Raw genomic sequence first — 27094 nt, forward strand, 5'->3', positions numbered from 1 at the left:
CAGACCTGTGACAATGAGCTCAGAGGATATCGCCTCAACGCTGAGGGGACCAAGGTTTCCTTTCTTGAAGGGGCCCAAGAAGAGGCAGACCTACCGAGCAAGGGAGAAACAGAGCTTGAAGAAATGATGCTAACAAAATCAGCCTGATTTTAGAGATGCCACCATATTTCTGAGAAGGAAAAGAAGGACTAACAGTGGAGCTGTGGGCAGATTTGATGGGGGGGGGGGTGCAATGAGGAAAGAGAGAGTTTCCGAGTTTATTCTTTAGCTCTCGGTACAGTGTGCTTATCTCCTAACTAGACCTAAATATTGAGCCTTGTTAATTAGTTTTCATTAGGAGCTCCTGGGCAAAAAGTGAGCCCAGGGATTTTTTTTTTTTAAACATCATAAAGCATCCTCTTGGGGAGCAGCCAGGGCCTCACGAGCTGGTGCCTCAGCGCCCGTAATGGTTTGTCAGGGGTCAGGTTGATTAACTGAGGTGGGATTCCAGGGGTGGGTTGAGGCCCTCACTTCTCATGGGAGTGACAAGACACAGGAAAACTCTCTTTATGTTTCCCTGACTCCCATGATCTTTACTTCTTTCTTGATTTGCTTTTCCTTTGTCTTTGCAAAACCGGACTTCCCTGTTACTGCTCACAGATGCATATTTTCACCCTTAGGAAAGGCCATGGCACAATAGAAGGCGTGGACAATACTGGCAGGGGAGCTAGAGCCCTCCTGTCTGAGTCCTATGGAGCCCAGTCCAACCCCCGCGGAAAGAAAGGCTTCCTGAAACATCCTGTGGTCATCTCCTCTGTTCCCAGTGGCTAAAGCACCCCGAGGGCCCTCCCTGAGTCACCCCAACTTTGGGTGCTCCAGGTCAACGGACATCAGCCGTTTTCTCAGTTGCGTGAAACACACACACACGTATACACACACACCCCACACATACAAGTGCGTACACACTGGATGTGTTTTGGTAAAATAGAGGTGGCAAATCAAAGTCTGTGATTGCCTCGAAATGAAAAAGAGGAAGGAACTAAAGCCAAGAACAGATGAACAAGCCGAAGTGGCCGAGGTCCCAGAGGGATGCACCAGGGGCAGCGTCAAGGACCGCTCTGGTGGCGGACGTCCGAAGCGCTGAGGCAGACGAGAGCTGGGACCCCATCAAGCAGGGAGGATGCGGAGAGCCCCCTCAAATGGCCTCACCTCCTCTGGCCTCTGCAGAGTAAGCAGTGAGCTAAGCCCTTGGTAGGGAAGCAGAATAGAAAAGAAAAGCACCTCTGACCAGACTGGAACTCCCAATCAACCACCGAGGGGCCCAGGCCCTTGGGCGGGTGGGGACTGGCCAGCAGGGTCCTCCCGGGGCCTGGTGTGCTCTGTGCGGAGTGCTTCCTGGACCTAGACGTGCCCTCCTGCCCCTCCTCTGCCCTCCTGCTTACTGCCAGGGGGACCACAGGGCACACTTCGGGAAGGGAGGGGGCAGGACGGCACTGCAAATCTATTAATCATCAAGGAAATCCAAGGAGTCTGAACAATTTATAAAGGATCCAGTTTTACAACCCAACTGACATTTAAAATTTGTGGGGTTTTTTCTGTTTTTTTTTTTACAGATTTAGATAAACAATGAAGGGATGGAGGAGAAGCCTCTTTGAATAATATTTAAAAAAAAAAATAATCCACAAACATAAAAAAAAAGGTCCTCAGTTTTTGAACTTCTCTTAAGAGTAGTTCAGTGTGAGGCCTTGCACCCTAAACAGTTATATCTGGAATTGAGAAAAAAATCACAGCTACACACAGCAAAGACTAACAGTATTTTTACTTAAAAATATTGTGTGTATATAGAGAGAAACTTGTGTATATATATATATATGTATATATATATATATCTTTTTGTGGAGATTTTTTTCCTTTTGTGATTTTTTTCTTTTCCTTTTTTTTGTTTTTGTTTTTAGTGCCCAAGTAGAGAGATGATGGGATTGAAACGATGCCCTAAAATAAAATATTCCTTACAGGAGCAATACTTTGAAAAATAACGTTTAAAAAATGGTTTGAACATACTTGCAACACCTCGAGAAATTCAACTTGGTACAATGAGAAAATAAATAATTGAAGCAAACCTTCACCCGAATGACACGCCTTCTAAGACCCAGAGTATGCTGCTGCTGCATCTTGCCATCAGACAGAAACTCAAGATCAAGCCCCATCCCCTCCCCAGCTTCCCAGCCCCTTACACTTGACCTTAGAATCTCTCTTATATCACTTTTTCTACATTTCTGGCAAGACTTTGCAGCAGACACACACACACAAACAGATGTAAACACACACACACACGCACACACATATGTGTGTGCGTGTGTGTGTGTGTGTACTATGGGCACACACAGACACACACACACACACACATGCAACACATACAAAATTCCCCACTCAACCCAGATGCACCAAGTGAGCTGAACACCTTTCAGCCAACCACAATGGTGAAAGACAGAAGCACCAAACAGTCTTTGAAATGGGTAGGTTATTACAATTTGATTTTTTTTTATGTTCTAATTTTCCTCTTGTTTTAACTATTTTTAAAAAGCACAAATGAAAAAATGAATTCTTTCCAGATCAATTTAAGGCTTCCCACCAAATGGAAACAGAAGAGGCCTTCCCCAGTATCACATGTGATAAATGTATACTTTTCGCGGCCTTAAAATGACAGAACAGATCATTTTTGCCAGTCACTGATTAAGTATTGTGCCTTTAAATTGATGTCGTTCTTTTTGCTACTATGCTGAGTTTTATTATTACTGATTCTCTTTGATGACGTATATGGAAATCTCCTTTAGTTTGCTTTAGAATTTCCTATTCTTATCGAATTATTAGGGTGGCGTTTGTTTTTTTTCTGTTTTGCTTTTCACCAGGAAACAAATGTGATTCTTACTAGGTGAACACTGAAATGGCACCTAGCTGGCCTTCAGGGAGCTCTGCCAACCATCTGAGTTTCAAATGGCCTCTGGCTCCTAGAAGGGGCTGAGAAGTTGGGGGCAGGGACAGGAGGAGAGGGAGAGAAAGCAAAAAAGAGGGAGGGGGTTTCAATGCTTTTGCTTTGGGTCAATTTGTTTTCTTCAATACAAATAATCAGATAGGAAGAATGATTGCTTTGAGTTTTATCCATCGGTTGGTTGTTTTTTTTGTTTGTTTGTTTCGTTTCTAGATTGGTTTCATTTGATTGTTTAATTTTCCCTCTCCCGGTGCAAAAAATCACCAGAGAGTTTTGCATGAGAAAATGTGACAGTACTTAATGAAACTCAGCACCTAAGGGCATAAGGCAGTTGAAGGTTTTGTTTGTTTGTTTTGTTTTGTTTTGTTTTGTTCTTTCGATCAGCACCAATCCCGGAAATGATCTACACTTGGTGTAAGGTATAAAACTTTGTGTTTTTTTTTTTTTCTTTTGGAGTGGAGACAACCGCTCCTTCTCCACCCTATAAACCATAGTGTGGGATTTTTTTTTTCAATACTGTTACTTATGTGTAAAAAACAAAAGAAAGGTTTTCTTTTTGTTTTTACTTACAAAACATAGAGAATATCTTTGTATACATACAGCGACTGGAAAGAAAGCTTATCTGAAGGGGTTGTGACTTATTATTTTCTTTTTTTTGGAGCATTGGTGGTGGTGGTGGTGGTGGTGGTTCTGTGTTTTGGGGGAAGGGAGGGTTATATTTCTTGCAGGCGGCTTTACCGCAAACCAAACTTCAGGTCCCCTTCTCAACTTGGGTCAGGATGCTCTCAGAGCGAAGACTCATACTGTAGCAGCTCGTAAAGGAGCGGTCCGTCCCGATACCGGATGCCCACCGCGGTGGGTGTGACATACTGCAGAATGTTAATAGTCCTTCTCAACCTCCTGTCTACAAAATGAGCATCCCAAGCTGGGTATCTCTTTCTCGGCATGTCAATCTTAATGAGGGGCCCTTCTGGGAGGTAAGGACGCCCCGTCGGGGTGGAGGGCCCCATGGGTCTCACTTGGAACACGGGCAAGCAAGTGTCAGCCGTGAGATCCTCCTGTTGTTCCGTTACGGCTCTGGTAGGCGTGACCTGGGTCCCCCGGTACCCAGGGGTCTGAGGCGCCATGGGCTCAACATCGGGGGGCAAAGGGATGCCCCAGAGCAGCTCGGCACAACAGGAGCTGGCAAGGATCTTAACTCGCGGCCCCATGGGATGCAGCACACCATAATATAAGAGCATCAATGCAATCCCAGCCACAAAGCTAATAAAGACGCAACACAGTGCTGGCACCGCATAGGAGTCAGTGGTCTCTGGGTTTCTGTAAAAATACCAAAGGAACGTCAAGGCAGCATTCTCGGTCAAGACTATCGTGTAATAGGCAAACATTCGATATCGAGTCCGCCCTTCCTTGACGTTAAACCAGCAGAAAATGTACACAATCCCTACCACCATGTTGAAGAGGATCTCCTCCCACTTGGACATGCAGAAGTCTGTTCCGCCATGGATGATCCAGAAGGCCATGGCGCACCAGTGGACCACCACGAAGATCCCGAAGTAGAGCTGGAAGATGGAAGCAAAGAGGGCAAAAGAGATCACTCTGGATGAGATGGTGAAGAGGCGCCAGAAGAGGTGGATGAGGGCCCCTCTGTAGCTCATGCTCTTCTTGTCGTCCCTGGAGTCCCGCAGCAGCTTGTGATAGGAGGCTAGCACCCAAGCCAGGGACATCAGGGAAGTCACAGAGGAGACACCTGCCGGAAAGACACAAACCCACACCGTCAAAACCGGGGACGTCCACTCCCGGGCACTGCAGGGCTGCCGGGCCAGGGAGACGCCCACACGCACACACACACACGCTGCAATCTAATGGAGGAGGGGGAAGAGACAAAGCATCAGGAACCAAGCTGGGAGTTCCACGGCTGCTCCCTAAGCTGTGAAATCGTGAAACCGTGTCAGTAACCCAGTCCAGAACCTCTGGAGATCCACAGCTGCAGGCGGAGGCTGACGTGCTTTGCCAAGGGGCTGGGGAGCCTGGACCACCTGGCTGGCTCATCACCTCTGCTGAGGGTGGGACCACATGTGTGTCCACTGTAAGAAATCATAAGCTCACCGTGGGGTCCGTGTCCTTGTCACTAGCAGGCTGTGTTCTCAGAGGAGCCAGCGGAAGGGATTATGGGGTGTGAAGACCAAGCGCTTACTCACTGCCCCAAGCTGCACAGCTCTCCTCCTCTCAGAAGGTGCTCGAGTCACCCTTTGCCTTCTCGTAAGCTCATCCAACGCCCCAAGGAGCCCTCAAAAGGCTCTTCTCCCATTTAGCGTCTTCTCATCCACTCCCTGGGCTTCCCTGGTGGCTCTGCGGTAAAGAATCTGCTTGCCGATGCAGGAGACTTGAGTTCGATTCCCGGCTCAGGAAGATCCCCTGGAGGAGGGCATGGCTACCCGCTCCAGTATTCTTGCCTGGGAGATCCCATGGACAGAGGAGCCTGGCAGGCTACTATGGGGTTTCAAAGAGTTGGTCACAACTGAGCAACTAAGCAACAACAACAACTACACGTCCACTCCCTAAGGCCACTCTGATCGAGGACCAGGACAGCCTGTGTTTCTTGGGCTGCTTCCTCACTCACTCTTGGCCTCCCCATGGTGCTTTGCCTTCTCCCTCCAACCACTGCTCACGGCTCCTTAAAGCCTTGACCGGGGAAGCCCGGTCCCTCTCTGCCCCCGTCCAGCGATGGGAGGGAGCAGGCTAACTTGGGTTTTGGGGATTCTTTGCCCCTCCCTAGCATGGTGAGCTCTCCAAGGCCTCTGCATGTTCTTCCCTCCAAGATTCCTCAACAAGCAGGTGAGCATGTCCGATCCCAAGTTGTACTTGAATCCCTGTACAGCAGCTTTATTTAGGACACTGCCTATCTGCTATTTGTAACTCAGTCACACTGAACACACTAAACAGTGACCAGAGTCTCTCCAAATCCACCCACCAGCAGGCAGTCATTACTGCCTCCCTCTCTCGAGCAAGACTCCCCATCACGCCTCTGCTCCTCCAAGCATCGTCTCTACTCAGTCTACCCAGCGCTGTTTTTGTTTTCCCTCTCTCCCCAAATTCCAGAACTCAATGCAGCTCAATTCAGCTGGAGTCCTGAATACTGCCCCGAGTGCCACATCTCCTAACCAAATCCCCCTCCCCCGCCCCAGAGCACGATTTCCCTTTGGTGTTCTTCCAGGCTGACATAAAAGTCACCTGGTCATTTTCTGTCTTCAGCTCCAAGGTCAGATCCAGAAGGCCTATTCTTAAGACTAAAGAAGCAGGCCCTTCTGCTTGTTTTTCCCTCAGCCCCTGTTCACCTCTCCACTCCTCTCCCAACCTCAGTGAAGGATCAAAGTCCTCTGTCGCTTACCCTCCCACCCACCCCACGCCCTACCCTGCACGGACGGGTTCTTCCTCTCCCAGGCCCCTCATCCCCTCTTTTCCAACATTTCAAGAAGCTGTGCTGGTTTGCAGCTTGCAGAACTTCAGAGTCTGATAACAAAAACCATCTTGCTGGTGGAAGCAGAGAAAAAGCCTGAAAGGTTAACTATTACAACGAGTATGCTTTGGTCTTCTGATCATAACCAATGCGGAAAATACACAGAAGAAATGATCCCAATTTCTCCATCGAAGCCAATCTTTCCTGCCAATGCTTCTATCACTTTTCTGGAAAGTTCTGAACACGGTACTCATGTGTGTCCTGTGTTGCCTGTTGTCACGTAGGACATTTCCACCAGCCTCTCCTGAGGCCACGTGGTGTCTGTGACCATGTCACAGTGGTCATGCTAACCTTTGAGCCTCCTGCATGCCTGTCCTTTGGGAGTTGGGGCTGGGTCCCCTTGGGAGTCACGTGACTTGGGCTGTTGGTTTCTGGAGGGCAGGGAACATGCCAGGCTTATTACCAGACACTGGAGCATCCTCAGAAAGCTTCTTCGTGACGTCACCTCGCTTCCAGTGAACACTATCACTTTTTCTTGACGCTAAAAGTGATACATCTTGGAGGTGCTTCCACCCTCAGTGATCAAAGGGGAGTTCTACAGCAGCTGCATGGGAAGAAGGCTTGATTTTCCTGTTCCTTCTAATAGAGCAAAATGTATTACTTCCCCTGTCCACAGAAAAGCACGTGTGCCGAACTCACGAAGTAAGAAAAGGCAGTTTAGATTTGCTGACACGTGGTCTAATCCAGTCTCTGAGTGTGCTCTCGAATAAACTTGGGGGGCAGACGCAGGACAGGTCCTCAGCTATCACGGTCCTGATTTCGTTGCTTGGTGTGTTGTGACGGTAGCCCGGTCCATGCCACGTACTAGCAAACCGGAATTCAGATGTCCACTGGCTGCACGTGGTGAAGCCACATCGATCCTCTATCGTCAGTGAAGCTTCTGGGTCACCGATGCCACTTCCAGATCTGTTCCTTCAGGTGGCTTCAGGGTATTACAGAAACCACTCACCTCTGAGCCAAACTGCTTGCTGCCTCAGTCCACTGTCAGTGCTTCTGGAAGTCCTCTCTAGGATGTGGTGTTCCCCAAATGTCATAAGACATCACTGCTGAATTACGAGGAGAGGTTCGGGAGGCGGTCACGTGGAGGACTGAGCGCTAGCACTCGGTCGGGGGTCTGCTGATGTCCAGCCCACATCTTACCTCTCTGCCTCGTCCATGTCCAACCTGGTGAAGCTGTAGATCACTAAACATTATATCCTCAGCAGCTACACAGACCACTCACTTCCACCCACTCACCCCACAGGAAATAGGCATCCTCGTGAAAAAACACGCCTGTGATTCACTGAGCAGGAATCTTACTGAGAAGAACAAGTGATGTAGTGATGTAGGTATTTGCTATGGGCTGTATCTCCATCTCCTCCTCTCTGCCCAGAGTCTTAGGTTGAAGTCCTAACCCCCCGGAGTTTAGTATGTGACTGTATCCCGAGACAGGGCCTTCAAAGGGGCACTGAATTTAACAGGAGGTCATGAGGGCGGGCCCTGATCCAACATAACCTTATAAGAACAGATCACTTGGGCCGATGGAGATGCCAGGGGTGCACTCATACAAAAGAAAGGCCACCCGAGGACATGGAAAGAAGATGGCTGTTTCTATCAAGAAGTAGAATCAAGATTTAAACTCAGACTCTTTGGCCTTAAAAGTAGCCACTGTACTGAGAGACCCTTCAGATTTGGTCTTAGAAGGGGCTAGAAGCCCTTGGAGTGAAGGATCTAAGCCCTTCTTGGAGAGTGGACAGGAAGTGTAGCACTCACAGGTATCTGAGAGAGGCCCCTGATAAAGGAGCTGAAAACCAAATCCAAGTTCTCCTCTACCTTCCTCAGGAAAGGAACATGCAAGCCACAAAGAAAGAGGTGACCACCAGAATTAGCTGAGATCACTGTCCTCCTGTTAAGTGATCAAAATGATCACTCTTCAAAGGCCTGACTTTCCTGCTAAGTGATCACTCGTCAAAGACCTGACTCACTCTTCAAAGGCCTGTCTCTCACTCTTCAAAGGTCTGACTCTCCTGCTAAGTGATCACTCTTCAAAGGTCTGACTCTCACTCTTCAAAGGCCTGACTCTCCGCCTGTTAAGTGATCACTCTTCAAAGGCCTGAGTCTCTGCCTATGAAGGGATCTCTCTTCAAAGGCCTGACTTTCCTGCTGTTAAGTGATCACTCATCAAAGACCTGATTCTCCTCCTGTTAAATGATCACTCTTCAAAGGCCTGACTTTCCTGCTGTTAAGTGATCACTCTTCAAAGGCCTGATTCTTACTCTTCAAAGGCCTGACTCTCACTCTTCAAAGGCCTGACTCTCCTCCTGTTAAGTGATCACTCTTCAAAGGCCTGACTCTCACTCTTCAAAGGCCTGATTCTCCTCCTGTTAAATGATCACTCTTTAAAAGCCTGACTTTCCTGCTGTTAAGTGATCACTCTTCAAAGGCCTGACTTTCACTCTTCAAAGGTCTGACTCTCACTCTTCAAAGGCCTGACTCTCCTCCTGTTAAATGATCACTCTTCAAAGGCCTGCCGTGTATTTCATTACAGAGGGAGGGGGTGCAGGGCTTTCCCTCCACAGCAGCTCACTTGGAAGATTTCTGTTTGGCCCGAGGTCAACCCCAAAGTCAATGTATGACCCTGGCCGAGACCCAGGCCCACACTGTGCTCAGGCTGGGTGTGTTTATGATCCCTCCCACTTACAGCTCCATCACCTTCTGCATTTCAAAGATCAGGCTGGAGACTGCTGAACACTCCTCGTTCAGCCATGACGGGTTCCAGGCAGTGACCTTCATGACTTGTTCATTTTTCCTGGAGCAGCCCCTGAGGGGTCGGGGGGACGGTGCAGCTGGCCCACCAGGCGACCTGAGTCCAGCCTCAGCAGCTGGGAGGTCACTAAGTCGGGCCTCCTGGGGGCCACCCCTGAGAAAGGCTTGGGTCAAGGGTCTTGGGGCTCTGATCACCAGACAAGGCATCTAAGGTTTCTAGAAAGAGGACGTCTGTACCTCAAGACCAACGAAACGGAGTATGACGGGCACAAGTCTCAGTTGGACATCTTTGACCGGGGAGGCCCTTAAACCCAGTATGGTCACCCTTGGGGGGCCAACATGCTGTTTTGGCCAGGGTTAAGGCTTCAGTCCTTCTAAGGCCCGCGGGGCCTCTCAAGACACTGCCTTGAGTTATGCGTGCACCCTGCCCAGTCCCTGTTCGTGCTCCTCAGCATCCCCTTCTCCAGTGGCCTCACACCGAAGTTCCTGTCATGCTGCCAGGCCTTCATCCTGGGCTCTACTCAGGGCAGCCCCTGGCTGCTCTGAGGTCACCTCCAGCTAGCTCCTCACACCCCCTCTGTCCCATGTGCTCCAGGCACAGTCCCACTGCAGGACATGTGTGCTGGCTCTGTCCATCACCTGTGTGGCCCTTTCCCAGGTCCCCAAGTGTCACCGCACGAAGGCTTTTACCAGAGCTTGCCTTCTCAGCCAGGCCATCGCCAGCCAGACACTGCAAACTTCAGCTCCCAGTACCTCCTCCCGCCTTCCAGGCCCTCAGTCCAGTTCAGTCGCTCAGTCGTGTCCGACTCTTTGTGACCCTATGGACAGCAGCACATCAGGCTTCCCTGTTCATCACTAACTCCAAGAGCTTGCTCAAACTCATGTCCATTGAGTTGGTGATGCCATCCAACCATCTCATCCTCTGTCATCCCCTTCTCCTCCTGCCCCCAATCCTTCCCAGCATCAGGGTCTTTTCTATAGAAGCAGGTCGTCACATCAGGTGGCTGAAGTATTGGAGCTTCACTTCCAGGCCGTATTTCCCACTTTAGTGTCATTCACCATCCCATACACTCTCTGACTCCTTCCCTTTTTCCTTAAGTATGTTCTCACCTTCATCAGGTGAGCCCCTCAAGGGCAGGGCAGCAATAGGTCTGGTCCTTCTGAAACTATGTGCAAAATCGCAGGGGCATTTTGATTCTCAAAGGGGCTGATGGAGAAATGAGCCCACCAGCTGTCTCACCCTCCCACCATTATCCCTGAAAGCGGGAAAAGAGAACTCCGGGGAGCCTCCATTCATGTGTGTGTCTTTCAGAAGAAACCTTGAGGGCAGAAGGCAGAGGTGAGGAGGCTAATACCCACCAAGTATTCCCAATACAGCAGGCATTGTGCCAGACACTTCGCATAAATTATTTCCTTTCATCCTGACAATAATCCCCTGAAATGCTTACTGGTACCCCATTTTATAGGATAGGAAACCAAGGCGCCAGGAGGTAAAAGGATTTGTCTAGTATTAAGGCTTGAAGCGTGTGCTTGTATTCTGATGGTTCCCCTTTGGGGCCGTGCTGATCTTGGAGGGATTGCCCCTCTCAGGTTTAGCAAATTCCTAGAAATATCAAACAAGAGGTGCTTTTCATATACAGACCAACCAGTCCAGAGCTCACACCTCCTTCACTGGGCCCTGACACTTTGGGCCACTGTTCCCCTGTCCTAATCGCCTCAGGGCCAGGTACCAGACAATTAGGGACAGCCCTGGACCCCAGAGCTTCCTGATATTATTCAGACTAGCCTATCCCAAGCCCCCCACGATGATGTGGCATGCCGGCCTCTTCTTGGGAATCTGTGACAAGTGATTTTTTCAGTGGCAGCTGTCTCCTGATCTATTGGCCTTGAGATGCCTAAACAATAACAAAATCTGCCTTTTAAAACAGCTACAACATCAGCAAACTGCTGGTGAGGGAGCTTCCAACCCAGTACCTCCAGCTCCAAAGGCCCCAATGCCCTGGGCTTACAAACTCCAGTAGTTCCCCTTCTCCCATGGACTCACATGCAAGCTCCCATTAGTGGTGCCCGAGACCTCGGGGTCTATGCCCTGCTCCTGGCCCATGGTCTGGTGATATTAATCCACTCACAGAGGCGGGAGAGCACTGTGGCTCTGCCAGCTGGGTAAAGGCAGACTTTATAGATTCTAGGACAAATGTCAGCCACTCAGCTGGCCTGGCAGAAGCCGCACGAATGCCAGAATTCTGGCGGGCCTGGAGCACACTGTGAAGGAAGCCGTCTGCCATCACTGGAAGAAGTGAAGTGAAGTCGCTCAGGCTTGTCTGATTCTTTGCAACCCCATGGACTGCAGCCTACCAGGCTCCTTGGTCCATGGGATTTTCCAGGCATGAATACTGGAGTGGGTTGCCATTTCCTTCTCCAGGGGATCTTCCCGACGCAGAGATCGAACCCAGGTCTCCCGCATTGTAGACAGACGCTTTACCGTCTGAGCCAACAGGGAAACCCGCCATCACTGGAAAGTCCCGGTAAATCTACCCTCATTGAGGGGCAAACAGCTGACAAGACTCAAAGCTCTGATGCTCCCATAATGATAGCCATTGAACTTCAAATGAATGACTTGTGCAGTATACAAACTGTATCTCAATAAAGCTGTTTAAATATATATTTTTTAACAAAGAAGAAGAAGAAAAGATGCTCTGCTGACAGGACCATGGGCAGGACTGAGCTATGGAAGCAATGGAGGCATCATGCCCCCTCTTCCCAGCCTCCTGGCTGCTCCCGAAACACTGGGGCCACTTTCTTAGCTCAAGGCCTTGCGTTTGGCTATGCCCTCCTCTGGTGCATGTACCTCCAGTGACCTGCAGGCTGGCTCCCTCCCTGCTCTACATCTTTGCTCAGAGGTCCCCTTCCTGCTCCCTTATTGAACGCTGGACACAGCTCTGCTCCCCTGTGGCTCTCTTTCCAGCTTTAGAACTCTATTTACCATTTTCTAATACAGAAGACAAAATATTTGTTCTGCTCCTTGTTCATGTCTCTGTCCAAGACACATAAGCTCCATGAGAGCAGGGCTTTCTGTCTGTATTATTACTCTGTCCCCAGCTCCTGGAACCATGCCTGGCACACAGTAGGTGCTTGGTAAATAGTTACTGAATAAGTGGTCACATTATAGTTACTGCTCAGGCTTCTGAGCTGGCAGCTCTCAGAGCCTCTCCCTTGAAGTGCTGCCGGTCAGCCTGCCTCAACGTCCCTCTTGTCACAGCATTTGATGCACAGACATTTTCAGGCGGCCAATTGTTACTTCATCTGTACTAACTGTTGTTGTTCGGTCGCTCTTTTGCGAGCCCATGGACTGTAGCCCACCAGTCTCCTCTGTCCATGGGATTTCCCAGGCAAGAATACTGGAGTGGGTTGCCTTTTCCTCCTCTAGGGGATCTTTCTGAACCAGGGATGGAATCTGCATCTCTTGTGCTTCCTGCACCGGCAGGCAGGTTCTTCACCACTGTGCAACCAATGAAATTGATGAACCCTGCCTTTCTTAGAGCTGTCCTACCGCTTTAAGGACTCTTCCTCATATGTACCTACTGCACTTTCTTTTGCACTTAAAATTTGTTAAGATGGTGGATCTCTCTTGTTCTTACCACAATTTAAAAGAAAAACAAAGAACTACTCTCTTTTTCTCTTGTTGTTAGGGGCAACCTCAGCCAAAAGGCCTCAGAATTGGATACAAAGTCAAGTTACACAGATGCACTGAAAGTGTTATGTCTCTGTTTAAAATCCTTGCAGATTCTGTTTAAGAGTGTGAAGTTTTAATGTTCTGTTTGATAGGAAGCTACTGGGAGCTGAAGCAGGGCTGTGAGCTGGAGTTCGTTGTTCACGGAACTCTGTGTGTAGACACCGAGCAAGTATCTGATGGGAGAGAGGGAGGGGTGAGTCCTCAGAAGGAGACAGAAACAGAGCTGAGAGAGATCCTCCTCCAGGGAAGTGAGAGAGGCTGAGTCTGTGTTCTGGTGGCAGAAGGCAGGCATGCCCCTCTTCATTGCAGCTATCTGTGAAGATGCAAGGCAGCCAGGGGAAGCGCACATCTTCCCCTTTATTATTCCAGGAGGCGAAGACAGACATGGGATGAGCACCCTGAAGTCCAGACTGGAGGCTGGAAGATCTTTGTATCAATCTGGTCGGAAGCCCAGGAATATCAGCGCCAGCAGCTAGCTCCAGCTCAGCACCAGGGGGGTGGGGGTGGGACAGTAGGTGGGGAGTCAGGGAGGAGGGTTAGGCCAGGTGGTGGCCAACATCACAGAGGATCGGGGCACAAAACTCCCTATCACTTTGTGCAAGGTGGTTCATTATCTGATGGTGTTTGACACAGTGGAAATTCACAGGTTGGTATAGAGCACAGACCTGTCACCTTCAGGCCATACAACCACATAATTGTCACCTTCTGGGCAGCAGCTTTACCTAAGTGTAAATGATCAAGTAACCAACTTTGGGGATTCTCAGGTGGCTCAGAGGTAAAGAATCCGCCTGCCAATGCAGAAACTGTAGAAGACATGGGTTCGATCCCTGGGTTGGGAAGATCCCCTGGAGGAGGAAATGGCAATCCACTCCACTATTCATGCCTGGGAAATCACATGGACAGAGGAGCCTGGTGGGTTATAGTCCATGGAGTTGCCAAGAGTCTGACACAGGCAATGTACCCATGTACATTGAGCGACTGAGCATGTACGCAATCAACTTTTGTGACCCAGATTTGGAGGGTAACAACTGATGTCCATACAAGCAGGACTGGAGAAAGCACTTTTCTCATTAGAGAAAAGAAATCTCCCAAGAGGAGAGAGGTGGTAATCTTTGATCACGAGGAGAGAAGGGCGAGGAGGGCCAGTTAACCAACCCCACAGCTGGCCCTCCTTCCCCTGAGAAGGGGAACGTGGTCAGACTGGTCCTCACGCAGAAAGGAAAGCTGATCAGGAGAGGGAGCTGACGCCTCCTCCAGGATGTGAGCGGCTGAAGAAACAGGCACAGACAGGAGCAGCAGAGAAAGCGGATGGACACCTGCATCTCTGTGGAGTTTCCCATCAGCTCTTGCTGGAAAAAGGAGCAAGTGTGAAGCAGGAGGGTTTCTGATAGAAGAGGAGCCAGCAAGTGAACTTAATAAAGAAAAAACTAGAAACTTCCAGTGGTCCAGTGGTTAAGACTCCGCACTCCCAGTGCAAGGGATCTAGGATTGATCCCTGGTTGGGGAGCTAAGATCCTGCATGATGCACGGGGGCAACTCAAAAAAAAAAAAAAGAAGAAGAAGAAGAAGAAAACTAATTAGGGAGGTTAACACCAAAGGGATGGAAAGACAGGGGCCTATTTGGATCTTAGAGTTCAGTGTTTGTCTAAAAGAAAACCAGTGTTTAAGGATACCCACCGAAGGATAAGTGTGTTTGCAAACCCATTTCTGACACAGCATCTTGCCTATAGCAGAGTAGATGCCCGACACATGGCGGGTGGGAGGCCGCGAACAACAGGTCACAGAGTCATGTAAGAAGGACAACACCTCAGTGTGAGCTCAACCCCAAAAGGCAGACTCAGGCACTGTGTGGGTGAAGAGAGTGGCATTCCCCAACCCCGGCCAAAAGCATCAGAAAACCCCCTATGTCGGGAAAGGCGACAGAGCTGCTAACTCTCAACCCCATCCCCAGAGAGCATCTTTCATCTCAACATACCCCATCTCAACCTCCTCCCATCACCACCTCCCCCAGGCCTGCTAAGTGTTGCTGGTTTCTGCTCCAGAGTTGCCTGCCAATCCGTGCGTTGGCTTCCTCTTCCAAGCACTCCAAGCCCATCGTTTCAGCCCTGGACCAGCTGCCTCTAACAGGTGCTCTGGGCTCTTGGTTTCCTCCCTGAACACCAGAAAAGGGATCTTCTTTAAAAGCTAATCTGGCGCCAATGCAGGAGACACGGGTTCAACCCCTGATTCAGGAAGATCCCACACGCCCTGGAGCAATTAAGCTGTGAGCCACAATTATTGAGCCTGTGCTCCGGAGCCCAGGAGCCACAACTGCTGAAGCGCCTAGAGTTGGTGCTCTGAGACAAGAGAAGCCACTCCCCACAACTAGAGAGAAGCCCGGGCAGCAATGAAGTCCCATCTCAACCAAAAATAAATTAAAAAAATAAAATTAAAAAAGCTAATCTGGGACCTCTCTGGTGTTTTAGTGGCCAAAACTCTGCACTCCCAACGCAGGGGGCCCAGGTTCAATCCCTGGTCAGGAAACTAGATCCCACACGCTGCACTAAAATTCGTGCAGGCAAATAATTTGTTTTTAACTAATCTGATCATATAGCTTTCCTACATAACCCTTCCCACTGCACTTGGTATACACCCATGCTGTCAGGCCCACGCCTTCCTCTCCACCCTCCCCCACATCACTCTCCATCCCCTGACTGCTGACCTGCAGCCACACTGAGTCCTATCATATCTAGAATAAGGCAGGCTTTTCTCACCCCAAGGCCTTTGTATATGCAATTCCCTCTGCAGGGAAGGTTGTTTCTGCTCCTCCCATAGTTGGTTCTTCCTCATCATTTATATTCAGGCCAAGTGTCAACTCTCTAGAGAGGCTTTCTCTGATGTGTGTGTGCTAAGTCGCTTCAGTTGTGTCGGACTCTGTGCAACCCCATGGACTATAGCCCGCCAGGCTCCTCTGTCCATGGGACTCTCCGGGCAAGACTACTGGAGTGGGTCGCCATTCCCTCCTCCAGGGGATCTTCCTGACCCAGGGATCCAACCCATGTCTCTTATGTCTCCTGTCCTGGCAGGTCGGTTCTTTATCACTAGCGCCACCTAGGAAACCCAGCCCTGCACAAATAAGCTCTCTGCACACCCCACCCCAGGTACTACAGTCTTGGCATCATGTTTGTTTGCTTAAAGCATTTGCCACAACATGCCAGCTATCTAACTGCTCCTGTTATGTCTCCCAAGAGAGAATGGAAGATTCATGAGGGCCTGGACTACCTCTGTTATGTTCCCCGTTACCCTCTGCACATAGTATGGAGCATGACTGAAAGCATCTTCGTTGACCGGAAGACTGTGTCACATACCCATAACACACCCGCCAAAGTGCTGTAGACGGGTATGTGCAGTTCACTAGACCTTCACAACCACCCAGAGGAGTTATTATGCCCGCTTTGTGGACGAAGAAGCCCAGTTAGGAGACCGACTTGTAAAGCCAGTAAGTGGCGGAGGTGGAATTTACACACAGCTCTGGTGGACTTTTCTCACCATGCGGGGCTGCCTCCCCATCCCTGCCATAGCCAGGAAGGCTCTGGAAGCTCCCAACTGACACCAGGCTCATTACCAGTGAAAAATGGCACTATGTTACCAGATAAAATGTATAATTTTTATCTTTATTTAAACTTGACTTGAGACATCTGATTTAAGGAGGACTCCAAATGACCAAAATATTCAAGTGAAGGTGAAAGTCGCTCAGTCATGTTTGACTCTTTGCGACCCCATGGACTATACAGTCCTTGGAATTCTCCAGGTCAGAATACTGGAGTGGGAAGCCTTTCCCTTCTCCAGGGGATATTCCCAACCTAGGGATTGAACCCAGGTCTCCCGCATTGCAGGCGGATTCTTTACCAGCTGAGCCACAAAGGAAGCCCAATAATAACTGCATAATATCTGCATGATTTAATATTACCACTACAATTGTATTTTGAATTGATAAGCATCAAAGAATTGATGCTTTTGAATTGTGGTGCTCGAGAAGACTCTTGAGAGTCCCTTGGACAGAAAGGAGATCAAACCAGTCAATTCTAAAGGAAATCAACCCTGAATATTCATTGGAAGGACTGAAGCAGAAGCTGAAGCTCCAATACTTTGGCCGCCTGATGCGAAAAGCCAACTCACTGGCAAAGACCCTGATGCTAGGAATGATTGAAGGCAAAAAAGGGGACGACAGAGGATGAGATGGTTGGATGGCATCACTGACTCAGCGAACATGAGTTTGAGGAAACTCTGGGAGATAGTGAAGGATGGAGAAGCCTGCTGTGCTACAGTCCAAGGGGTCGTAAAGAGTCAGACATGACTGAGCGACTGAACAAAAACAACCAGTTTTACAGGTAAATTGGATACAAATCCATCTTTCAGGCTGACTACTGTAATGTTAACCCAGTTATAAAAGAAGAATCAAAGGTGGAGAGATGGTATAGGGAGAAAAAGTGGAAGAGGCTGGTATCTGGCACGATCCTTGGAAAACTCACCTATTACAACAACAGCAATCTACCTAAGCATCTACTAGCATTAATGGTGCAAAGTGGACGGGTGTCACCAAAGGCCGCCAGCTGGCCATGATGTCATTAGTAACGTGTGGTCCAATTCTACCGTCACCGACAACAAAATGGCCAGATGCTGCCTGAAGCCCTTGACATTTGTCATGTCAAAATATTCAGAACAACCCTCTGTGGTAAGTACCAATATTATCTCCATTTCAGAAACGAGAAAACTGAGGAACAGAGAGGCTCAGTACCTTGCCTAGGTCACACAGCTGTCAAGCAGCAGGGGGAGTTGCCCCATCTTTCCAGGCTGCTGCCCTGCAAGAATGCACAGCGTCCACGTTGCCAATAAGCCCCTTCCAAGTTCGCAGACTTGGCTGTCCTCTCCAGATGGTGTGGAGCAAGGGGGGATCCCACTGGAGAGTGTCCTACAGGTGCCTGTGAACTTGGTGACACCCAGGGCCCACTGCAGCAGCTTGGGAAGCCGGGGGCCCAGAGGCAAGGACCCAGGAGGCCTGCAGGCCCCAGTGGCCAGGGACCCTCTGCCCCAGCTCCCTTGCTACCACAGATCATACACACGCACATCCTCTGGAGTCAGGAATCTCTGCACTGAGTCCTTTCAGCAACATCTCTGCTTGAATGCTCCCCATGACGGGAAACTCACTACCTCCTGAGACAGTCTCTCCATCTCTGGATGGCTCCTGCTGTTTGAAATGTCTCCCACATGGTGAATCAATAACCATCTCCCTGTAGCTCCCTCCCACTCTTTGGAATGATCATGGTTCTCCTGCTGCTGCTGCTGCTAAATCACTTCAGTCGTGTCCGACTCTGTGCGACCCCATAGACAGCAACCACCAGGCTCCCCCGTCCCTGGGATTCTCCAGGCAAGAACACTGGAGTGGGTTGCCATTTCCTTCTCCAATGCATGAAAGTGAAAAGTGAAAGGGAAGTCGCTCAGTCGTGTCCGACTCTTAGCGACCCCATGGACTGGAGCCTACCAGGCTCCTCCGTCCATGGGATTTTCTAGGCAAGAGTACTGGAGTGGGGTGCCATTGCCTTCTCCTATATCCCTTCAAATGCTGGGGTTCACATAGCCTACATCTTCCCCAGGATACTTCCCCAGGAAGTATCCCCCAAGCATCGTGATCTCCAGCGCCTCCTCACCCTGGACCTTTGCCCCAATCAGAACTCCAGCCCCACTGAAACAAGTTCTGACATGACTGGACACTTGCAGGCTGGTCTGACTGGGGTCTGCCCTGACATCAGCAACCCAGGGTGACAATGTGCTTTGACCAGAGGAGTCCCACCCGGAAAGGGCTTCTTGGGTCACCGGGTGGCCTCCAAAGGCTTCCTGCTGCTGTAGAAACCAGTGGTGTCCAGACCAGCCCCTGGGCGCTTGGAGACTATCTGGAGCCGCAGGGGCCAGGGGTGGGGGTGGGGTCGGCGGGCGGGATACCCTGGGCTCTGGACCCCCACCCTCCATGTACCTAGAACACAGCTGCTTCAGCCTGTTTTATAAACGGGGCTTCTGCATTTTGTAAACGCGTTTGAAGCACCACGGCTCAAGAATGTCTAAAACTGCTGATGCCGGTTAGCCTCTTGGGCACGTGCTGTCTCCCTCATCACGTGTGTGCAAACGCCGCGGCTCAGGCCAGTGCCAAGATAAGGGGACTTTTCCCTGGACTGGGAGACCCAGGTCCCCTGCTCTGCCGCTCCAGGGACACTAGAGACCCAGCTCTGCTCTGCGCACATGAAGGCCGCGCAAGTGCACACGTGACGGCGGCGGTACGGGCGCGCACACGGGGGCGCAAAGATGCTGCGCCGGGGACTTGGGGATCCGGATGGGCGACGCCCCTTGAGTGTGCGCGGAGGGTGGCCCCCAGCCCCGGGGTGGGGGTGGGGGGACTCACAGGGCAGCGTCTCGGCGCGGCTCTTCTGGATCATTATGCAGAGCTGTAGCACCAGTTGGGGGGCGCTTTCCAGGAAGGTCTCCAGGAGGCGCAGCATGTTAACGTCTGCATATTCGTACATCATAGCCCAGTAGAAGCGTCGCTGGTGTTCCTTCTGCCGCTGGCTCTGAATCCCCAGGTACATGGTGCGGATATACCTGCGAGAGACGGGACAGAACACAGAGAGAGGCATGGGTTGGGGTGGGGGTTCTGGAAGGGCCAGGCCCTCCCGGGCAAACCAGCCGCCCCTCCTTGGTTCTGAGGTCTTCCAGGTGCTTGGACCAGCTCTAGGGGTTCTCCCAGCCCACGAATGAGGTACTGAGGCTTCAGGGTGGGGTCGGGTGGGGTCAGGCCAGGGAAGGGGGCCTGGGCAAGTTGTCTCCTTCCCCACCTCGGTTTGCTCATCTATAAAGTGAGAAATGGAAGAGTGGGACCCAGTGACCTTGCTGCCAAGGAAGTATCACAGGTGAGCTCAGGGGGCAGGTGGGCTCGGTCAAGTTCAGGGTCCCAGGGGGAAAATTTCAGCAGGGTTTTCACCTCTCTGGAGGAGGAAGGAAAGGCATTAGCATTTATGAAATTCCTACTGGGGATCACTGGTGGGCTGCCTGGTGTGGCCTGGGTCCCGGGTGACAGGCTGAAGTATACCCATGTAGGACAGGCAGGCAGGGCTCACAGGCACAGGCTCCAGAGGTGGATGCGGGAGCCACCAGGGGCTGGCCGAGGCTGTTTGACCCCAAAACTCATGTGTGCCCCGCTCCACGCTAGGGGGAGCCTACAGTGGCGCCTCCGTCGAGGTGTGGCCCAGGACTCAGCCACACAAACACATGGACCCCACTCGCTCTAGGAGGGACATAGGGCCAAGGAAGCGTGGGCTCTGTCATCTGCTAATTGTGGGGACCTGGACTCATCACCCCAACTCTGTGTCTGTGTTACTCTTCTTTAACATAAGAGAGTTCCAGCGTTGTGAGGCTGACGGGGAGCTTGGGGAGATAATCCAGCTGCTGGCTGTGGATCCAGGCCCACAGAAGAAAGCCCCCATGCCCGCTGCAGTTCTCCCTAAACTGTAGACGCTTTGTCCAAGCCACAACAAGGGGAGGATGGACGGTATCATCTAAGCCAGACTTGGGAAGATGCCCTGGAGAAGGAAATGGCAACCCACTCCAGTATTCTTGCCTGGGAAATCCCATGGACAGAGGAGCCTGGCGGGCTACAGGCCATAGGGTCGCCCAGAGTCGGACACAACTGAAGCAACTTAGCACACACAGAAGCCAGACTCAGCCAGTGGCCTCTGGGGCCAAGCCCAGCCCAGAGGAGCTGGCAGCGCCAGGACCAAAGCAAGGTTCAGAAAGCACAGTGGGCCCAGTTAGGATCAATCGGGGTCATGCAGCATCAATCGGGGTCACAGACAACAGGACAGAATGACACGTGCATCCCTGGCCATCCCCTGGGAATGTGTCTTCTAAACCACCAAGCCAGAATCACAGAGGTTGAGAGAGTGGCTGGCCCCCTACATGGTCCCTGCTGTCCCCAGGCACCCCATCAGGGGCCCACTTGGGGGTCTGTCTCTATCGCCACTGCAGCCTGGTCTCCGCCATCACCCCCTCTCTCTTGGATCAGAGCAGAAGCCTCCTAACTGGCCTCCCAGGGCCCACTCTTGCCCCCAGAACAACCCACTCTCTGCCCAGCAGCCAAGGCACTTTGTCAAAATCACAGACGGCCCTCCCTGACTTCCCATCATGCTCAGAAGAAAACCCGTCCCTCGGCTCCTGGGCCTTGCCGGTCCACCAGCCCCGTCACCGGTTCTCGCCCCAACTTTCTCGTGTCTTCTCTGTCTCTCATGGACACGTGAGCTTGCCTCTGTTCACACCCTCCCCGGGGGAGGGGGGGCTGTGGAAGAAGGAAGACTCCTGTCCCCCAGGGCTGAGGCCCCCTCCAGGACAGCACTGTCACAGCACTGCAAAGGCAGCCTCCTTCCCCAGGTACACCGACTTTCTAAGAGGCTCCCAGAGAAGGGCTCTGTACTCCCCTCCTTGAAGCAACGGGAAAGGTGGGCATTGCCCAGGAAACTCACGTGGATTTTACAGCAGCCCGTGCTTTAGAAGCAGAGGTGAGAAAGCCTACATTTGCAAAATAATACAAAACTACAGTGATGCTCCTATGTAAGTCCAAACTGGTGGGCCTCCTACCTATGGAAAAGACCTCGAAGAAGACCCATCGGGAGGGGGCTGAGAGGGATGCCTTATTTCCTGCATATACACTCCCTGGGGTGAGCGGAGAACAACCCCGCAGGAAACTGCGGGGAGGGAGGCGCTGGTACAGGAATGGTGTCAGGCTGGAGTGAACAGTGCGTGGCTGCCAGCCCCACCAGGCACCACTGCGGGCCAGGCATCTCCCGAAGGGCCTGTCACACCCTGCGGGGCAGCTCTGGTTACCGTCACTTAACACCTGGCGAAACAGAAGCTCTGAAGCAAAGCAAGGCATCGAATCCTTGTCTGCTCCAGGTTCTGTCGCTTACTGGCTGCGCCGCTTCCCACGAGTCACTGCCTCCCTCTTGGCCTCTGTCTGTAAGTTCCCAAAATCATGGGACCAGGGGAGAGGCAAAGGGAAGGAGGGGGATGCCCGGGGGTTGCTTGTTGAACCTGACCTGGAAAGCTATGGGGCCACTGAGAGAAAGGGGCAGAGACTGAGAGACACAAGAGATGGCAACAGAGAGAGATGGAGACAGGTGGAGAGACAGGGAGAAAGAAACAGACCCGTACACAGAGGGAAGGGAGACGGACAAAGAGCTCTGGAGGAGACTGAAAGACAAAGGGACAAAGGAGAGGGAAGCTACGTCAGAACTGAGGGCCTGAAGGAGACCGACTAGACGAGGTGACCGTAGCAGCAGGCTGGGCAGGGGAGGCCGCTCTAAGGACGTGTGGTCCCAAGTAGTTGGAAGGGGCTGGGGAGCCGGACTCCAGAACCCCGGGCAGAGGGGACGGTCAGATCAGGTCGGATGGTGGCCTGGGGAGACAGAGCAGGAGGGGTCGAGGGTGCCCTGGTGAAGGAGCTGAAGCAGGGCTTCGAGTCCAGAGGCTCCGCACGGGCATCCAGAATAGCCACGTGGCCGGGAGAGCCCTGGTGCCATGGGTCTCCCAGGTTGGATATGGTCTCTCTGCTCCTAAACTCCTCTCTACTCAGATGTGGCAGCTGCAGGGCACAGTGCTGGGGGCCACAGACTCCCTCAGGGGCAGACCACAAAGTTCTACTTTCTCAGGTCTACTCTCTCAGACCACAGCCTCTGCCTCCCCCAGCCTCACAAGCAGGCCCAATGGGGGGACGATTATGTCTCATAACCCAAGCCTATCTATGCATTCAGGTCCCCAGGCGAGGTAACACCAACACTCAGGTTCACCCAGGTCAGCCTCGCCAGGGCAAAGGGAGCTCTTGGTCTGCCATTCCACGCCCCTTTTCCCCAAGCCACTAGCCCCTCTGTTCAGCATGGCCAGCGAAATGGAAGACAACGAGCCCAGAACACATTGCTTCAACCATAACATCTGCCAGAGAAACCAAGCTTGCCTCTATGGTAACATCCAGATATGGGAAGAGATGAAGGTAGGAGCGGGCAGAACCGGAGCCACTCCCCACCCATAAGCAGACAGATTCTTGAAGCCCAGTGTGCACTGGGATCAAGTCTGAGACCAAAACTGGTTATCATGCCTCCTGGGACACCAGCTCACATAGCCTGCCACCTGGAGTAGGAGCTACATCAGAGTCCAGTTCAAAATTCCCAATCAAGGGTCTTCCACCCAATTCTCTGGCTCCTGCACCCTCCTCTTCTGTCCTCAAGTCCCGGGGTCCCTGGTAGACCTTATAGAATCCAGAGTGGGGTCTTGATGACCTCTGCGGAAGCCCAGCCAGCAGCCTCTTGCTAAGCTGTCACCCCTGTGCAAAGACAGCCATGGCCCATGGCCACTAGGTGGCGCCAGACCCTAAGCCACGCAGGAAGGCTGCTCCTCCGCGCCGTGATCTCATTCCCAGCCGGCGGCCTCCCAAGGCCTGCACCTTTCAATGTGGCAGCGTCGGGGTGCAAGGGGGCATCTGGCCAGGCCGAGGGGCAGTCCCAGATGTGCCATGTCCCCACGAGAAAGCATCTGCAGGAGACACAAGGTGGGCTGCTGCTCCCTCGCCTTCTCCCTCTCCTTGGCAGGTTCCAGAAATCTCACCTCCCCTAGAAAGGTGGTTTGGGAGGAAAAACATCCAACTCTCCTCCTCCTGACTGGCTTCCACCTGGATTCTGTGTCACCTGCTGTCACACTATTTCTCTCCTAAGAACATTGGATCATGAAAGGCACGGATCTAAAGGCAGGCAGGCAGCTGTCCTGTGGAGTGAGGACTCAGGAAACCTGTGTCTGGTGTGAGGTCTGCAGGGCTGCTCGACCTTGGGCAGTTCACCCATCTCAGAGGGGCAGGCCGAAGGATCGCTAAGCCGAAGGATCCTTTTATTAACTCCATCTTTCTCTGGCCGAGCCTCTTGACAAGTAACACCCAGTGTTTGTGTGGCCCTCATATGTGCCTGGCACTGCTGTGAGCATTTTGTATTTATTAACTTAATCCTTGCAACAGATAAATAAGGTGGATGCAATATTACCCCCTCTTTAACAGATGGTAAACTGAAGTGCCAGGGTTACGAAATGTGCTTCGGTTTACCCAGCTCAGTAAGGGGTTGAGGAGGGCCGTAAGCCCAGAAGTCTGCTCTGGAGCCAGTGCTCGGAGTTCCCACCCACACAGCTCTATGAGGTAGACCAGTTGTCTCCTTCCTTCTGCCCTTAGTGCAACTTGCTTGCTTTTACTACAGGGGAAAATCATGGTTTGCCCCTAACACCTGGGTTCTTTTTCAGTTCTGTTCCTGGCTGTGTTGCCTTGGGGAACATCTCCTACCCTCATGGAGCCTCAGTGTTCTCATCTATGCAATGCTTGGCCCAGAGGAGGACCCTAGGACATGGTGAACGAATGGATGCATGTTATCGTGGTCCCCTTAGAGGGCCTCAGGGGACTCAGATGAGGCAATGCCTGTGAGAACAGACGGGAGACCAGAGGCCAAGGATGGCACCTATTACTGACCCCCACAGAGGGTTCTCCTGTCTTCCCTTCAGTCTATTCTCCTTATTCCCCTTCCAAAGCTATCTCCTCCCCTTACTTCATAAACCACAGAACTGTTTAAAGTTCCTTATGCCTCCAGGAGAACTCTCTAGTTCTCTGAGCACATTTTCACCTCTTACAGCACACTCTGAAGGAGACATATTTGTCATCTTTTCCTCTTTGGTTCATCAGAGACTCAGAGAGGCTGAGTGATTTCCCCAAAGTCACACAGCAAGTCAGGACTGAGGTACATCAGAGGTCTTGGCCAACTTATGTTGCTGCACTGGCAGTTAGTTAAGGGAAGCTGGAAGCGAGAGGCTGAATAATTTCACCTGTCTGGACCTACAGTGCCCTGCTGTTTCTTATGACACATTGTAAAGTCTCTATTGTGGACAGAAACTCACCCTCAACGTCCCAGACAGGGCGAAACCTAGGTTTGGGGGCACCTGAAGCTTTGGAAATCTCTAATAGAAAAACAAAGTCTACGAAACACTGGAAGTAGAAATACTGACAGCATCAATTCTATACACTTTTTTTCCCCAGAAAAATAAAAGAGGAGAGAACACTTCTGTATTCACTTTATGAGGTCAGCATTACTCTATCAAAGTCAGACACATACCACACAAGAAAATAAAACTACAGACAATATCTCTTATGAAAGTGAAAGTGTTAATCACGCAGTTGTGTCCAGCTCTTTGCAACCCCATGGACTATAGCCTGCCAGGCTCCTCTGTCCATGGAATTCTCCAGGCAAGAACACTGGAGTGGGTAGCCATTCCCTTCTCCAGGGGATCATCCCAATCCAGGGATAGAACCTGGGTCTTGTGCATTGCAGGCAGATTCTTTACTGTCTGAGCCATCAAGGAAGCCCCATCCCTTATAAACCCAGATGCAAATACCTTTAACGAAATACTAGCAAATCAAATTCAGTGATATATGTAAAGAATAGTATTTGATATCCAACTGGAGTATATTTGGGGAATGTAAGGCTTATTCTGTATTCAGAAATCAATTACTGCAATTAATGATATTAACAGGTAAAACCACACACTACATTAACTGATGCAGAAAGAGAGCATTTGACAGAATTCAACATCCACTGATGATTTTTTTTAAAAACTCTCAGCAAACCAGAAATAGAAAAGAGCTTTCTTAACCCGACATAGATGAAAGACATCTATAAAAATTAATAGTTAATATCACACTTACTGATATAAAGACTGAAGATCTTAAGATCAGGAACAAGGCAGTAATGTCTACACTCACCATTTCTATTTAACATCATACTAGAAGTCCTGGTCAGTACAATAAGTCAGGGGAAAGAAATAAGATTATACAAACTGCAAGGAAAGGGACTTCCCTGATGGTCCAGCAGTTGAGAATCTGCCTTCCGATGCAGGGGATGCGGTTCGATCCCTGGTCAGGTAACTAAGATTCCACCTGCTGTGAGGCAACTGAGCCCCCAAGCCACAACTGTGACCTGATGCAGCCAAAAATAATCAATCAATTAAAAAAATTTTTTTTAATTTGCAAGAAAGAAGTAAAATTATCCCTATTTGTAAATGATATGACTATCTGGATAAAATCCCCAGGAATAAAAACAAAGTTCACAGAACTAATTACCAAGTTTAGCAAAGTCTCATGATACAGTGAAGACAGAGGAAGGAGCCTGAAGTGCAGCAGTCCGTGGAGCTGCAAAGAGTCTCACCCGACTTAGCGACTGAGCAACAACAACGCAATACAAGGTCATTGTACGGAAACTGAACGTATCTCTATAGATTACTAATGCACAATTGGGAATTGAAATAAAAAAAAAACCACATACCACTTAAACGAGTTCCCTTAGGGGAAGGCAGGACAGGGGAAGGGGATTAAGAGGGACAGATTATGAGGCATTGAATACATGAGTCACAGGGATGAACGCAGAGCACAGGAAATACTGTCAGTACGTCGTAGTAACTTTGTTCAGAGTATAATCTACAAAGACGTCAGATTACTCTGCTGCACCCCTGAAGCTAGTATAATACTGTAAGTGACTTATACATCAATTTAAAAAACTTTTATATTTTTGTACTATTTAAACACAAGCAGCCCATGCCTCTGGGGGCATGTTGACCCTCGTCCTGGGTGGGCGTGGAGCACTGTCTCACAGGCACACACACACCACCACCACCACCACCAAGAACGCTCCACACAAACACCACACACTCATGCACGCCGCACTCACAGTGTGGACACACCGCCACGTGTGTACATGCCAACCACGCGTGAAGTTCACGCACCCTCACAGCTGCAGGCATGTCCTATGCAGCAAGACACACACGCACACGTCGCCGCGCACCGGAACATGCTGCACGAGTTCAGGTCCTCGCGTGTACAGACCCCCGGAGCCCATGATCATATCCTGGTGTCAACAGGCTCCAACCTGGGATCCCTGAGGGGGAGGGTCCCTGCCTGCCCCTGGCGTCACAGCTGACTCAGACGGACGCAGAGGGAAAAAGGCTAAAGCACATCAGTTCTGGGGAGAGGTGGGAA

General features: G+C 50.9%; 1 protein-coding gene across 1 annotated transcript in view; it reads right to left on the reverse strand.

Moving 5' to 3' along the window:
* Window positions 1–3586: 3586 nt before the first annotated feature.
* XKR6 (XK, Kell blood group complex subunit-related family, member 6) overlaps window positions 3587–27094 on the reverse strand; it is a 94669-nt gene continuing 71161 nt past the window's right edge. Inside the window, exons 4-5 of the mRNA XM_010840312.1 lie at window positions 19400–19596; window positions 3587–4718 (exon numbers count right to left, since the gene is read on the reverse strand). Of these exons, the coding sequence (XP_010838614.1) occupies window positions 3754–4718; window positions 19400–19596 (1162 nt within the window). The 3' untranslated portion in view covers window positions 3587–3753. The remainder of the gene's footprint in view (window positions 4719–19399; window positions 19597–27094) is intronic.

Source organism: Bison bison, unplaced genomic scaffold (assembly GCF_000754665.1).
Source record: "Bison bison bison isolate TAMUID 2011002044 unplaced genomic scaffold, Bison_UMD1.0 scf7180017864143, whole genome shotgun sequence".
Classification (NCBI taxonomy): domain Eukaryota; kingdom Metazoa; phylum Chordata; class Mammalia; order Artiodactyla; family Bovidae; genus Bison; species Bison bison.